This window comes from Sciurus carolinensis, chromosome 1, assembly GCF_902686445.1.
Source record: "Sciurus carolinensis chromosome 1, mSciCar1.2, whole genome shotgun sequence".
Taxonomy (NCBI): domain Eukaryota; kingdom Metazoa; phylum Chordata; class Mammalia; order Rodentia; family Sciuridae; genus Sciurus; species Sciurus carolinensis.
Window position 1 is genome coordinate 106,753,917 of NC_062213.1, and position 15,192 is coordinate 106,769,108.

The following is a 15,192-nucleotide window of genomic DNA, read 5'->3' on the forward strand; positions in this document are numbered from 1 at the left end:
GCTATATATTAATAGGAAAGATGACATATTTACCAAGATTTTTTTCAATTCTTCAAGTTCTACTTCTTTGTTATTTTTAAACTGAGTCATCTCTTCTAAAATAAGCAAAAGAATATAAATGTGTTAAAAGCTGAATTAAAAGAATAGGAAAAGAGAGAGGTAATAATAATAATGCCATCTGAAAGGGAAAAACAAAGATTAATGCAACTCAAGTACTATAAAGCACAAAGGAAGCATAGATTCCAAATCAACTAAGTAATAATGGATAAATATTAATAGTAGTATTTTTATAAATTAATTCCACAGCTAAATGAGCCCAATGTTCATGAAGTAAAATAAATAATATATCTACATAAAATATACTTTGAATGAAGTCAGTGTGTACCTTTCTCTTCAACTCATCACTATTCAATTAAATCCACCTGGCCTCAATCTTCACTCAAATGAACTTATCTTTCCTCAAGTTAACTCTGACCACTGTACTTTGGATTTCAACATTCCCACCTCTTAAACTTTAGTTGCCCTATTACCAATATACACCAAGTCTATGTAGAGGAATCTTTTATTTTTTCTATTCCATCTAAAACCCCCATTTGACTACAAGACAAATTATTATTTGTTTACTGCTGTGTTTTATATTATTAACGTTTCTGCCCTTCCAAAATACCATCAGAGGGCTGGGGATGGAGCTCAGGGGCAGAGTGTTTACCTAGCACACAAGAGGCACTGGGTTCATTCCCCCGTATTGGCAGGAGAAAGGCATGCTCACAATGTCAGATTTCTCATTTTGTTCTGTCAATTCCTATCTTTATTTTGTATGTTAGGTATTTTCATTATAATGTGCGTTGGTGTGGGTCTGTTGTACTTTTGTACATTTGGTGTCCTGTAAGCCTCTTATTTGATTTTCCATTTCATTCTTCAGACTTGGGAAATTTTCTGATATTATTTCACTGAATAGATTGTTCATTCCTTTGGTTTGTTTCTCTGTGCCTTCCTCAATCCCAGTAATTCTTAAATTTAGTCTTTTCATGATATCCCATAATTCTTGTAGATTCTGTTCATGATTTCTTACTATCATCTCTGTTTGGTCAACTTTGTTTACAAGATTAAATAATTTCTCTTCAAAGTCTGAGGTTCTGTCTTCCAGGTGTTCTATCCTATTGGTTATGCTTTCTATGGAGTTTTTAATTTGGTTTATTGTTTCCTTCATTTCAAGAATTTGTTTTGTTTTGTTTTTAGAGTCTCTATCTCTTTATTGAAATGATCCTTTGCTTCCTGCATTTGCTCTTTTAACTATTGATTGGTGTGAATGCCTGCATTTGCTCTCTTATCTCATCGTTTGCTTCTGTGATCATTTTAATTATGTACATTCTGAACTCCCAGACATTTCTTCTGCTGTGCTGTCATTGGATTTTATTGATGTAGTGTCTAGGTTTGTTTGGGGCACTTTCTTCGCTTGTTTTCTCATATTGCTCATGTATTTCCCCTCTAGGAGTGCAAATCTGAGGTATTGCAGTTTCCCCCCCATAGACTTTTAGTGTCCCTGCAGGTTTCCAGTAACTCACCTCCTAGTCTTCAGTAGCCTGAAGTCTTGGAGGAACTTGATAATGCAGTGATCCAAAAAGGATGCTGCCCCTCTAGGGATGGTGGCCTCCAGGTGGGGTATATTCCCTGCTAGTCGGCAGAGGTGCCTCCACATGTTGACAGATGGTCAACCGCAGGGGTACTAGACTGCAGGCTGGGGTCCGGCTGGTCTGGGCCTACCTCCCTGTCTCAAAAGTCTCCCCAGTGGCTCTGCACTGGTCCCAGCCAATTTCTATTAACTACATACTTCTTTCTTAACTCCATACAAAAGTAATGTCTATCTCCTTGACATGAATAAAATTATGATCTCGAAGATCAACAACCATTTTGTGATGTAATTATCAGCTTTCATCATTATGGAGCTTGGTAGTATTTGATTCTATTAACCACTCCCCACTTTTTTCCCCTTTATCAAGAACTTGCATTATTCCTATTTCCTGTTTCCTCTCTAACTCCTCTTTTATTGTTGTTTTGTTATTGTTGTAGATAACCTTCCTTCTTGCCACCCTAAATATGAGTCCTCTACAATGACTTTCTGTACTTCCATTAAGCTAATGAACTGAAAAATCTTTCCAGCCCAACCCTGCTTTCTTCCTTCCATTTTAAAACTGCATACATTTAAACATTCCCTAGTGATGTCCAGTTGTCACCTAAAAATGTATTGGGTCTGATATATTGTCTTTCCTTATAATTAGTTATTAATTATTAGAAATACAGAATTACTGAAAATTTCTCAGCCTCTATACATTTTGTAAAAACCACTTACAATAACCACCCATAATCTTTAAGGAAAAAAACAGAATATGAAATGTCAATATATAATCTAAAAAAAATTTTGTCACACGCAAAGCCTATTTAAACAAAAAATTTAGGTTAAAATGTGTAATTTTTAAAACTCTGAGGACTGAAAACAATGGACTAGCATGTCTCAACACTCTCACCTCAATCCTATAAAGTTTTTAAAAAGACATCACACACACACACACACACACACACACACACATACACGAATGACATTACTCAAACAAGGCAGACTACCATTAACAAATCAGAAAGTTGAAAAATTCTTGGGGGAAAATAACTTGCACTAATTCAATGAAGGCTGTATAGAACTAGACCAGGTCACCATACCTCCTACCTCAGTTTGAAATAAAAATTCTAGGGCTGGGGCAGTGGCTCAGTGGTAGAGTACATGCCTAGCATGTGTGAGGCACTGGGTTCAATCCTCAGCACCACACAAATAAAAGTATTGTGTGCATCTACAATTAAAAGAATGCATAAAAAAGAAACTTTAAAAAAAAACTCTTAAGAACTGGTGTCAAAGGCACGTGGCAGTGTTCCAAATACCTCATGATCCCCAAGCAAGATAAACATCCCCTATACCAAAAGACAAACTACCAAACCCCCTCTCCTTGCAGTATCTCTCTCTAGATCCCAGAATCAGATGAATCATTCTCATTATATGTGGGTAAAGAAGATTCTTATGTACTTAAATGAGTAAAAAGTCAGGTACCAACAATCTGTGAATTAAAGTAAAACTATGAAAAAGAGTCTCCAAATTCAACTAAGAGAAAAACTAAAACCCAAAGAGAAAGAATTAATAAACAAAAGTAGATGTTTTGCTAAGTATAATATGTTCCAACAGAATTCTATGCCACTGAAATTGATTAGTACTTTCAGAAATTTAAAATTTGGCAACTGATATTTTTAAAACAGCAAATAGACATAGTAAAAGATTTAATATGTGGGGGAGAAGTAAAAAAAAAAATTCCCCCAAAATTCAGGAAAAAGAACAAAGAAGGAGACAGTATAAAGCAAAGTTTAAAAACACAAAGGATAGATCCAAAATTTCCAAAGTCTATCCATCAACAAAGAGAAAACAGTAACACAGGAGAGGAAATAGAAGAAAATCTTGCAGAGCCAAAGACAACAAAATATCCTCAAATTAATGAGCCAATCAGAAGAAACAGCAGAAGTATGATAGGATTCCATTTTTAAACAATATTCTCTAATGCCTGGACTACTCAAAGAGCTCCTAAGCCCATTTCTTTGCTTCTGCTTTTTCCTCAATACCTGTACTCTTCACACACCACCAAATCTATCTGATATACAGAAGTAAAGTGAGCTTTTAAAAAAATGTAAACCACATCATTCCTTTACTTCATGATTTTCCTTCACCCTGGGAATAAAAATTCCTTTCCTTGGACCTACCTGATTTATGTCCCAGGATTCATTTCATTCCTCTCTCCATATCACTTTTTATACATTATATAAATGAAACAAGTTCCTTCATACCTCAGAGCATTCTACAAGCTTTTCCCTCTGACTGAAAAGTTCTCCCCGATACCCATGTTTCACCTAATATTTTAAATCTCATTTATTTTTTAGGTCTCAGACAAAGGCCACTCCTGATCACCAAATCTAAATTAGGTCATACTATTTTTATATATTGCATTATTTCTATTTCCCTCATAGCACTTATCCCAATTTGTATTTAAACATTTATTTGTGGTTGTTTTGCATTTCTCCTAAGTAGTACAAATGTCATGTGAGCAAAAATCATGTCTCTTATGTTCCTCATTATATATATATAAGGCTAAATGGAGAATACGTATCTAAGTCTTAGCTCAATAGTTACATTGTTTCTAATAATCAAAGCAAAAGCAATAGTACACAACAGAGGGACAATCTGTTACCTGACCAAATTAAAAGCAAAGATGGGTGCAGAAACAGAAAAATGACCATAGGAACAAGACCTATTTAGAGCAATATCATATTGAATTGAGGATGGGAGACACATGAATCAGCAAAGCAAACTACATCAAGAAACTGGGAAAATTTTTTAAAATTTTTTTAGTTGTAGATTTTTTGTGGTGCTAAGGATCAAACTCAGACCCTCATAAGTGTGAAGCAAATACTCTACCACTGAGCCACACTTGGCTTTAACTTAATACCCTCACTACTTAAGTGAATAATGAAAGGACTGCTGAATTAAAGGGTTTTGTTGTTGCTGTTTTTAGATATATATGACATTAGAGTATTACAAATTTAAGAGCTATTTCACATATTACGTACAACCACAAGAATGGGATCCTAATTAGAATAATTTATGACTGGGTGAAGATAGATTCACCCAGTTAAATGAGTAAAAAGTCAGGTACCAACAATCTGAATAAAAGTAAAACTATGAAAAAGAATCTCCCAATTCAACTAAGAGTATGATTTATTCTAATTAGGATCCCATTCTTGTGGTTGTATATGATGTGTGAAATAGCTCTTTTATTTTCAATAATCAGATATGTATTGTTAAAGAAACACTGTAGCAACAATGTAGCAAATGAGCAAAAGGTTGACAAAATGGGGTAGGAGGACTGATTCTCAAACCACTGTAAATAGTACTGGTCCAAGATAACTGGTTCAGACCTTAAGTCAAGATATAAGGAGTAGAAAGGGCTATCGGAGCAGTGCATAGATAAAAAGTCGTTTTAGGATTGAGAATACTGAGGAGATGATGGCGGGACACTCTTACCAAGCTGTAAGCCTAAGAAAATACCATCCAAGAAGAAATGTAAAGTATAGCCAAGAAACAAAGCAATTAACAATGAGTGTTATTGGGTTAAGAAAGGTTATAAAAGAAAGTCAAAGTAAACAAAAACTAAGTAAATTCAGTGAGGGATGAGTAAAGATGAGGATAAATTAGGATAATCTGAAACAGTTTGACAACTAATCTGACAAATACAATTTATGTTCCATTATGTTCTTCACATGCCTCCTCTACTAAATTAAGAGGATGTGCTCAAATTCTAAAACCAAGACAGAGAAAAATGAGAACTTGAACTGTTCCAGGTCTGTGGGCATGAGAAAAGGGAAAAATTCAAAAGATATTTTAGAGTTAAGAACTCTCAAATTATATGTTATAAATCTGATATTAATAATTAGAAACAGCAGCAACTAAAAAATCAACTAGATGTGAAATAAAAAGGAAAAAGAAGAGATTCCAAGATTTCTGGATTGGGAACTACACTACTAGTCAAAGAAGGAAATAAGCTAAAGTTGGGACCCTACATGATTGTTAATGGTACTTTTCCAAATATAAAGTTTTCTACACTCACGCCATCATCTCTACTACCCAAAGAATCTTAAAATGGACTTTTAAAATCTACCTCTTCCATAAATCCTTTCCCAACTCTGCAGCCCATGTTATCTTTGGCTTCCTCTTGGCATCAGCATTTGCACAACTCCAACAAAAGAAATCTATGAGCATTTACCCCAAATATATAAACATGTAAAAAATACAAAGACATATTTATATTTTATACTGTTGTAATATAAATATATATTATTCTTATTATAAAACATAAAAAACAAATAGAAATAGCATTTTTAATATTTTCTTCCCTTACCCTAATAAAATTCTTGATAATCCCTCCTTTTGGATACCATTGATTAATGATTTTCTAGGTTCAAATTTGTTCATATAAAAATCAGAAATGCCTCAATGTCTCTATATGTTCCCACAACATACACGAAACACATGTAGTACTGCTTTGTAATTCTAGAATTTCTTATTCAAACTTCTCATAATGCATTGTTAAGAGAAAATCACATTGTTTCATTGAATTTGTAATATGGCAAATAACAGTCACTTAATTTCAATGTTAAATTGAAATGTTTACAAATAAATGTAAATGTTACAAATAAATATACATTAAAGATAATTTAAGGACAAAAATTATTCTTTAATCTACAACAAATAACAATTCTGAAGAAAGCAGACATATGCAATGACTTACAGCAGTATTTATACTCTGAAGGAAAATTTAAAAACTGGATAAGGAAGGAATGCATTTTTAATCATTCTAACAAAGTAATACTAAGACAATAAAATTATTTGTGATAATACAATTCTGGATGATGAAAGGTTTATCTATAGTGGAAAATTAAGTATTATAAAAGTATAAATATGGTTCAATAATTCAGACAGTCTATTTGTGAATGTCGAAGAAAACATTTCAGACATAGGTAACATTAGTTGTAATTATTTCACTTATGTAAGTATTCAAAGCTAATTATAAACTTGACAGAAAATCATGGAGATATTCAAAAAAAAGTCTGTCAATTAATGACATTTATTAATTTATAAAAATAATTCTTTTCATTCAAACTAGAAAATCATATTTTGTATCTATAATGCTCTATACCTATAGATATATAGATTTATAAATATGAAGCATAGGTTATTAGAATTGGCTAACTAGACATAAATTCACAAAACAATCACAAATCTCTTTGGACATGAAAGCTGTTGATAACATATAACATAGGATCAGGTTCTTGTATAAAGAGTTCATAATTAAACAAATACTGAAATTTTAAAATTCAGTTAAGATATATAGACATTTCTCACTAAGAATTATTAAGGCCTCTGAACCTCAAAGAAAAGAAAATACAAATATCTCTTAGGTTACTTATATTTCCAGATATCTATGAACTAAATAATGAAAATGAATAGTCTTTCTTAAGGTCTTAATTTCCTATATTAAATTATGTTTTCATAATTAGCTAATATTATCAAAGTACACATTATATTCTCTAAATCTTACCCAGTTCACTTGATTTCTTCTGAAGCTCCATGGTAATGATTTTCAGGTGATCTTCATTTTTTTCCAATCTTGTAAGATATGTTATTTTTCAATGTAAAATATTATTTTATCAGAATACATCTAATATCTAAAACTAGTATAGTTTAGCAACTCAGCATAGATTCATCTACTCAATTTGTAAATATTTATTAAATACCTATCTGTATAACATTTTAAAATAATTATTAGAAATACATAATTGTATATTTATTACCTGTACACAAAATCTTGAGGCTTGTGGTTACAATTTGTCTCTTAGCTATTGGTAATCAAATTAATCCATCTTAGAACTTTGAAAGAGACATAATTATTATTTAACTAAATTCTGCCTCAGGAACAATACAAATTGGAAAACGTATAATTCTCTTGCTTTCTCTGACTTTCTGGTTTTTGCAAACTACGAAATTTAGATAACTAGAACAAATGAATCTTAGGTAACTCACAATTTTGAAATTTGAAAATTTCTTGGGACAGGTCAATCAAGAATATATAAGAATGTGGGGAACTAGAAGAACTAATTTTCTTCCTTTACTATGCATAATCCATAAGATTAAATTATAATAGTACATAAATGGGATAGTATACCATATAGCTACTGAAAATGATAATGCAGTCCTTATTTATTCATCAAGAATTTGGATAGTAATAAAATAACAAAATAAAATGGCAGGTTAAAACAGTATTTATGTAAACAATGCATAAAAGGAAAGTATACATAAAAAAGAAATACTGGTAGGCCCAGTGTATGACTTAGGAGATAAATCTGTTCCTCTCCTGTACCCTCCCAAATTTTATTAATCCAAAGTTAATGGGACAGAAATATTTATACAACTTTATATGAATATTTTCTTAATATCAAGAAAAATGGAGTTAGTCTTAAACACTCAAGTTTTGTACAAACTTCTATTTAACATAAATGAATATTTTAAACATGACTAATCAATCCATTAATTTAACAAATATAGAGTACTACCTACTCTATCCCAGAATAGTTGCTAAATTTATAAATCAAAGACAAGGTTATAGATTCCAGTTAAACAAACTTCCCAACGTAGAAATTATTACTGTGAAGCTAATAATAATCCATAGTTTGAATAGATAAGTTGTATTCTGTGTAACCACAATTCTGTGCAATTAAAATGTGGTAATAAAAATAACTATGTTGTATTTCTGAATCAGCACTTAGGAGTTTGTCTATAAAATTTGGCTCTATGGTAGAGAATGCATGAGAACTATCCTAAAGAATACCTGCTTTTAGGGTTGAGGATGTATGTAGTTCAGTTGGTAGAGTACTTGCCTTACATGCACAAGGCACTGAGTTAAATCCCACAAAAAAAAAAAAAAAAAACAGAAAAAAAAAACCCACTTTAAATTTTTTCTTAGGATACCTGCCTACCAAATACAAACTTTTAAAAAGCATTCATATTTTATACATTAAAAAAAAGACTTGGCTATAGTTGTTATAAGAATTATGCAGCTGTTGACAATGAACAGAAATGCTACCAAATATTAGAAGCAAATTGTTTTTATTCATTTTTATGTATTTATAATAAGAAATATTTCACCTTTGCTGTTCTTTTCTCAATAATTCCTCCAAGTTGCAGATGCTTGTTTTAAGTTCAGTAAGCACAACTGAATGGGCAGCTTTGGCTTTATTAAATTCTTCCATTTGAGCTTCTTTTTCTTCAGTGAGTTGATATATTGTTTTTGTTGCTATCTGTAAATCTTCCTCTGAAGCTTTTTGAGTACTCTAAAAGTACAAAATAAAAGCAATGATTCAAAGGCCTTAAGGAAAAAATGTGAATTTATCAGATTCTATCAGTTTGCTGTCCCATTTGCTTTTCACTTCTTTTCATCATCCCTTCTACTCACCCTGAAATACACACCCACTTATTATTTCTAATCACCATTTTCCAAATTCCACCTGTAGTTCCAATTTCTCCATGGAATCTTCCTAACCAATCCAACCCACAGGGTTCTTTGAATTCTTAGAACTGTTATAGTAATTTATTAGCCTGGATCACTGCTGGTACCCAGCTTGATCTTGTATTTCACTTATATTTTTCATTTGTGTTTTTATCCATTGTCTCTGACTAAATTGTAAGCGTTTAGCAGACTGGTATTTTTTCTTCTCTGTTTGAAGCTCAGGGTCCTTGTACATAGTATTAGTATTCAATAATATTTGTTAATTATTGATAATGTGAGACTTACTACACACTAGTCAGTTTTTAAATCATACCACACTTATTTGCAAAGACATTTTAATATCTTCTAGTTCTGATGTCAAAAGGTCCTTCTTCTCAATTGATTCTTTTAAGCTTTCATTCTGTAATTCTAAAAAAGAAAGTTATAGATAGGTAGTACTTAATAGAAAATACATACCAAAAATACTAAATGTTACTTGTAACAATTACTCTTTTTTCCTCCATTAGACAACCCAGTCCAAAATGAGAGAATTATGTGAATTACAGACACACTAATTGTGATCAAACCTTTTTGATTTTTCAATACTGTTCCTCTCAAGAACTCAAAGACTAATATTTTAAAAAATATTAAATATTTATAATTTATAATAGAATCAAAATAGACATATAAGAGAAAGCAACTCTGGCAAGTGGATTAAGAGAATTCCCCTATTTGTATTTGTACATCACTGTTTAGTTGTCAGACAGCTTACATATACCATGCACTGTTTCATTATTAAGAATATGCTTTAGAAATAGAAAAGGGAGGTATGAAAAATGGTAGAATGAGACAGACATCATTACCCTATGTACATGTATGATTACACAAATGGTATGAATCTACATCGTGTACAACCATAGAAATGAAACAATATACCTCATTTGTGTACAATCATCAAAGTGCAGTCTGTAAAAAATAAATATTTTTTTAAAAAAGAAATAGAAAAGAAGGTAAGTTTTATCTCTATTCTAGAATATCTAAGGCTCAGTGAGATTCAGTATCTCAGCTCAAATATCTCAACTAACAGTGTGGAAAAACCTATACATTAGGTCATCAAGGAAATGATTTGGGTCTTTGTTTTCTCTTGCTGTGAATTTTTATCACAGAACACTTGGTCAATTCCCTTTGGGGTTTCATCAAAGATGAATATTTAAAGATTTTCAGTGCTAAATTTTGAAACTGGAAAAAGAAACTAAATATCCAAAAGTGGACATATTAAATTATGATGGTACATAAATGGGATAGTATGCCATGTAGCCAGTGAAAATGATAACACAATCCTTATTAATTGATCAAGTTTGGATAGATTGCTGGGTAGAACTCTTGCCTTGCACATGTGAGGCACTGCGTTCAATTCTCAGCACCACATAAAAATAAAATAAAGATAGTGTGTTCATCTATACCTAAATATTAAAAAATAATAATATGGGTAGATATTAATAAAATAACAGAATAAAAGGACAGTTTAAAACAGTATTTATGTAAACAGTGCATATAAAAGGATAAGATACATACTAAAATAGTAAAAGCAATTCATATCCTAATGGTGAAATTACTATTTTATTTTCATGATTGACTATCTTCATTTTTAGCTTTTCGTTTGTTTGTTATCAGGGATTGAACCCAGGGGCACTTAACTACAGCCATATCCTCAGTCCTATTTATTTTTTGTTTTGAAACAGAGTCTCACTAAGTTACCTAGAGCCTCACTGAGTTGTCATTTTTAGTTTTTTATTATAGATATTAAATATTACATTTCTTAATTTAAATATTGAGTTATGAAAAAAAGCTTTGACCCCACTTAATGGCTAATGTTGACTAAATTTTAAGTCTCAGGGGCTGGGGAGATAGCTCAGTCGGTAAAGTGCTTGCTTTGTAAACACAAGGCCCTGGGTTCGATCCCCAGTACCCAAAAAATAAATAAATAAATAAATAAATTTTAAGTCTCAGGTACTAGTCTATGTGTTTTATATGTATGTATTCTTTTTTCTTTTTTTTTTTCTTTTTGGTACTAGAGATTGGACCAGGACCTTGAGTATGCTAGACAAGCACTCTACCACCAATGTACATCTCCGGTCCTTTTTTCCACTTTAACATTTTGAGCCAGGATTTTACTGAATTGTTTCCAGGCTGACCTAGAAGTTATAACTCTCCTGCTTCAGCCTTCCAAGAAGCTAGGATTACAGGTATATGAAACCAAGCCCAACATGTGCACTCATTTTTATAACACATATATGCTCTAGGAAAAAAAGAAGTTCATCATCTTCTTTGGATTCAAGTTATACTGTATCTTCTTATTCTGTCTACCTGGCCCTGGCCTAACTGAACCAGTTTGACTCTAATTTTCTACCCACCTGGAAAATTAGAATCATAATAATTCATGTCTTAGAGAATCACTGTTAGAATTAAATAATACAACTTAAAATCCTGAACTACAGTATCTAGTATACAATCAATAAAGCCTAACAACTATTATGATGATGATAATGGTGATATATGTAAGAAAATGGACTTTAATATTCATGGTATTTCAATCAATCAACAAATATATGAAAAAGTGTTCAACATCTCTAGCAATTAAGAAATGCAAATCAAAATTACACTGAAATTCCATCTCACTCCAGTCAGAATGGCAATCATCAAGAATATAAGCAATAATAAATTCTGCCAAGGATATGGGGAAAAAGGTACACTCATACCTTTCTGGTGCAAATGCAAGTTGGCACAATCACTTTAGAAAGCAGTTTGGAGATTCCTAAGAAAACTTGGAATGGAACCACCACTTGACCCAGTAATCCCAGTCCCTGGTTTATACCCAAAGGACTTGAAATCAGCATAGTACAGTGACACAGTCACATCAATGTTTATAGCAGCTCAATTCACAATAGCTAAACTATTGAATCAACTTAGGTACCCTTCAACAGATGAAGAATGTGATATAAATGCACAAAGGAATATTACTCAGTCTTAAAGGAGAATGAAATTAATGACATTTGCCCATAAATAGATGGAGCTAGACAATTATAATGCTAAAGGAAATAAGAAAATACCAAAGAACTAAAGGAATGTTTACTCTGATATACAAATACTAACTCACAATAAGAGGGAGGGGGGCTAGGGAAGAATAAGGTACTTTGGATTAGACAGAGTGAAGGGAGGGAAGTGGGTATGGGGGAGGAAGGAGAGTGGAATGAATGGGATATTATTACTCTATGTGCATATATGATTGCATGAATGGTATAGCTCTATACCATACACAACACAGAAGAATGAGAAGTTACACATCATTTATGTATGATGTGTCAAAATGCATTCTACTGTCATATATAACTAGAACAAATTTTTAAAAATCCCTCAGGGAAAAAAATATTCATGGTATTTATAATACAATTAGCCAGGTACACAATTACAAGTGTTAATGGGTACTCACTAGAAGTTATAAGAGTATATGCAGGGGAAACTTAAGCAAAATAGATCAATGGGGGCAGTTAGGGAAGCAGATATAGAGAAGGAAAGATCAGGAAAGACTTCTAGAAAATGACAGTTAAGTTGAAATATTTTAAAGAAATAAGAATTGGTAAGGATAATAGGAGAAAAAAATCACAAACAGGTAAAATACCATATACAAAGGCAAAAATAGAAGAACCTGGATAATACATTCTGGGGTCTAAATGAAATGTATTTCAGTAATATGTCTTAAAGTATAAGTTTAAATTATATACATATATTCAATTATCAACTGTACCCCACAAATATATACAATTATTATATGCTAATTTTAAAAATGAAAAAGGATAAGGAAGCAGTCATCACAGTTATGATTGGAAAGATAATAATAACATCATAATAGGATTTATATGACTTGCTCAGAATCTTTTGCTTTATAAGCCATGAGGACCATGCAAAACAATTAAGGATATTAAACAGCAGAATGATGCCTCAGGTTTATATTTTTTTTAAAGCTCCACTGTGGGGGGGGAGGGATGTGTAGAATGAAAAGGTCACTGATCCTCTTATAAGTAAAAATAAGAAAAGTATATCAGGAGAGAAGGCAATAATGACTAACAACTGTGGTGTTCATTATGACTATAAAACTATCACCAGACTATAAGAAATAGATATTAATGATAAGACATTATGATCTACCAGACTACATCTTAATTACAAACCAGCCTTTAGGCACACACCGGAACTGAAAATGATTTTCCAAGCCAAAACTTAATTTGAAGTGCTCCTCAATTCCCCTAGGATGCCAAAAGATGAAAAAGGAAATTTTCTCTATAAAAAAAATTCTCAAGTTCTGGATTAGAACTTAAGAATTTCCACAGATGAAGTTACACCACCTCACAATCCAAAAGCACAAAAGGAAACGAAGCACCAGGAGCAGAATATGGTATAGTATAAAGGCCATTTTTGAGCTACAAACAATTCAGATGTTAGAATTATTAGCTATCAAATAAAAAATATTTTAACATTCTTTAAAAATGAAAAGAAGGAAGATATCAACGAATCAAATGAAATATCTACAAAGGATATGTAAAACTGAAACTAAAAACTACAATGCTGAGCTGTTTAACATCTACAACAGAGTAAAATTTCAGGATTAAGTACTAAGAATATTAAAGGCATTACTCTCCTAACAATAAGAATTTACCAGGTCAAAAGCAAATGGAGGGCTGGGGATATAGCTGAGTGACAGAGTGCTTGCCTAGCACGTGGGAAGCCCCGGGTTCAATCCCTAGCACCACAAAAAAAGGGAAAAAAAAGAGTGAAAGGCAAATAGAGATCTACAGAAGTAAACTAACCACTGAGCCTGCTTTTATACTGAGGGCATATGCAGATCCTGGCAAAGTTGAATTTTGATTCGAAATTACAATAGATAAGGAAAAGAAATATTAAAAGCCAAAAAATAAAAAAGGAGTACGAGAAAAACTTTTGTACAATAATCTGAGATAATCAGCTTAAGGAAGAAGCAAAAGTAAACCAGAGGCAGATTTGTAGGCCCAATTCTTATTACGAGTTGTTCAGAGAACCCCAAGCTTTGAAACTAACTTAAGGTGGTCCCAAATGAACACAGATACCATGTACATGGCATAAGTAAAGGCAAATCATCCCAGAGGAAGTTATCTACGTATTAGGCAGGCCTTAAACTATTCCTAAATAATTTTTCAAATTAAAAAAATGTGCATAAAGTCAGAGAGAACAAGGCTTACAAGTAAACCAGGCAAACTAAAAACTATCAGAAACAAAAGACAGAATGAGGACCACAGTCATTTAGGATAAAGAATTATCAAAAGGAAAGTATAAAACAGTGATACTTAATATTTAAGGAAATTTTTGAAAACCCTGAAAATATTAATATAAAACTACATAAAGTAGAATAGAATTGAAAAGAAGAATAACATTTTAAAATAAAATAACTAAAAATAAAATGGAGAGTTTCATAATGGATTAAGAACAAATGAAAAGAGAATTAGTGAATCATAAGATAAATCAGAAGACACAGGAAGGCAAACTTTAAAAAAATGAAAAGATTGGCACAACTGATAAAGTCAGAAAATTAATAGCTGTTTTATTCATCTTTTAATTTTTTACTCAGAAAATGAGAAACAAAATAGATATAACAACTGAAGAGATTACCAAGAATTAAGAAGCAATAAAGGATACTACTTTATACATTCAAGAGCCATAAAATAAAACTAAACTATACCTTAAAATATATTATTGTAACTACTAGAAAGGAAAAGATAAATAGCTGAAAAACTACAAGAAAGGGAAAAAATACCTTATCCTGAAAGATTCAACAGTTACGGTAACAATGTTGACTTCTTAAAATTAATGAAGGAAGTCAGAAGAAAGGAGACTAACACCCTCTGTTTTAGGCAGCTTTTTGACACTGTGGCCAAAACACCCAAGAACAACTTAGAGGAGGAAAAGTATATTTTGGCTCATGGGTTTAAAGTTTTAGTCCATGAGGGGGTGAGACCACTGCTCTGTGTCC

General features: G+C 31.9%; 1 protein-coding gene across 2 annotated transcripts in view; it reads right to left on the minus strand.

The window, feature by feature from the left end:
* Window positions 1-15,192, minus strand: part of Sycp1 (synaptonemal complex protein 1) — a 147,917-nt gene that overhangs the window by 99,610 nt on the left and 33,115 nt on the right. For both annotated transcript variants that reach the window (XM_047567226.1, XM_047567216.1), the window contains exons 12-15: window positions 9,466-9,560; window positions 8,792-8,976; window positions 7,188-7,255; window positions 34-95 (exon numbers count right to left, since the gene is read on the minus strand). In XM_047567226.1, coding sequence (XP_047423182.1) covers window positions 34-95; window positions 7,188-7,255; window positions 8,792-8,976; window positions 9,466-9,560 — 410 coding nt within the window. The remainder of the gene's footprint in view (window positions 1-33; window positions 96-7,187; window positions 7,256-8,791; window positions 8,977-9,465; window positions 9,561-15,192) is intronic.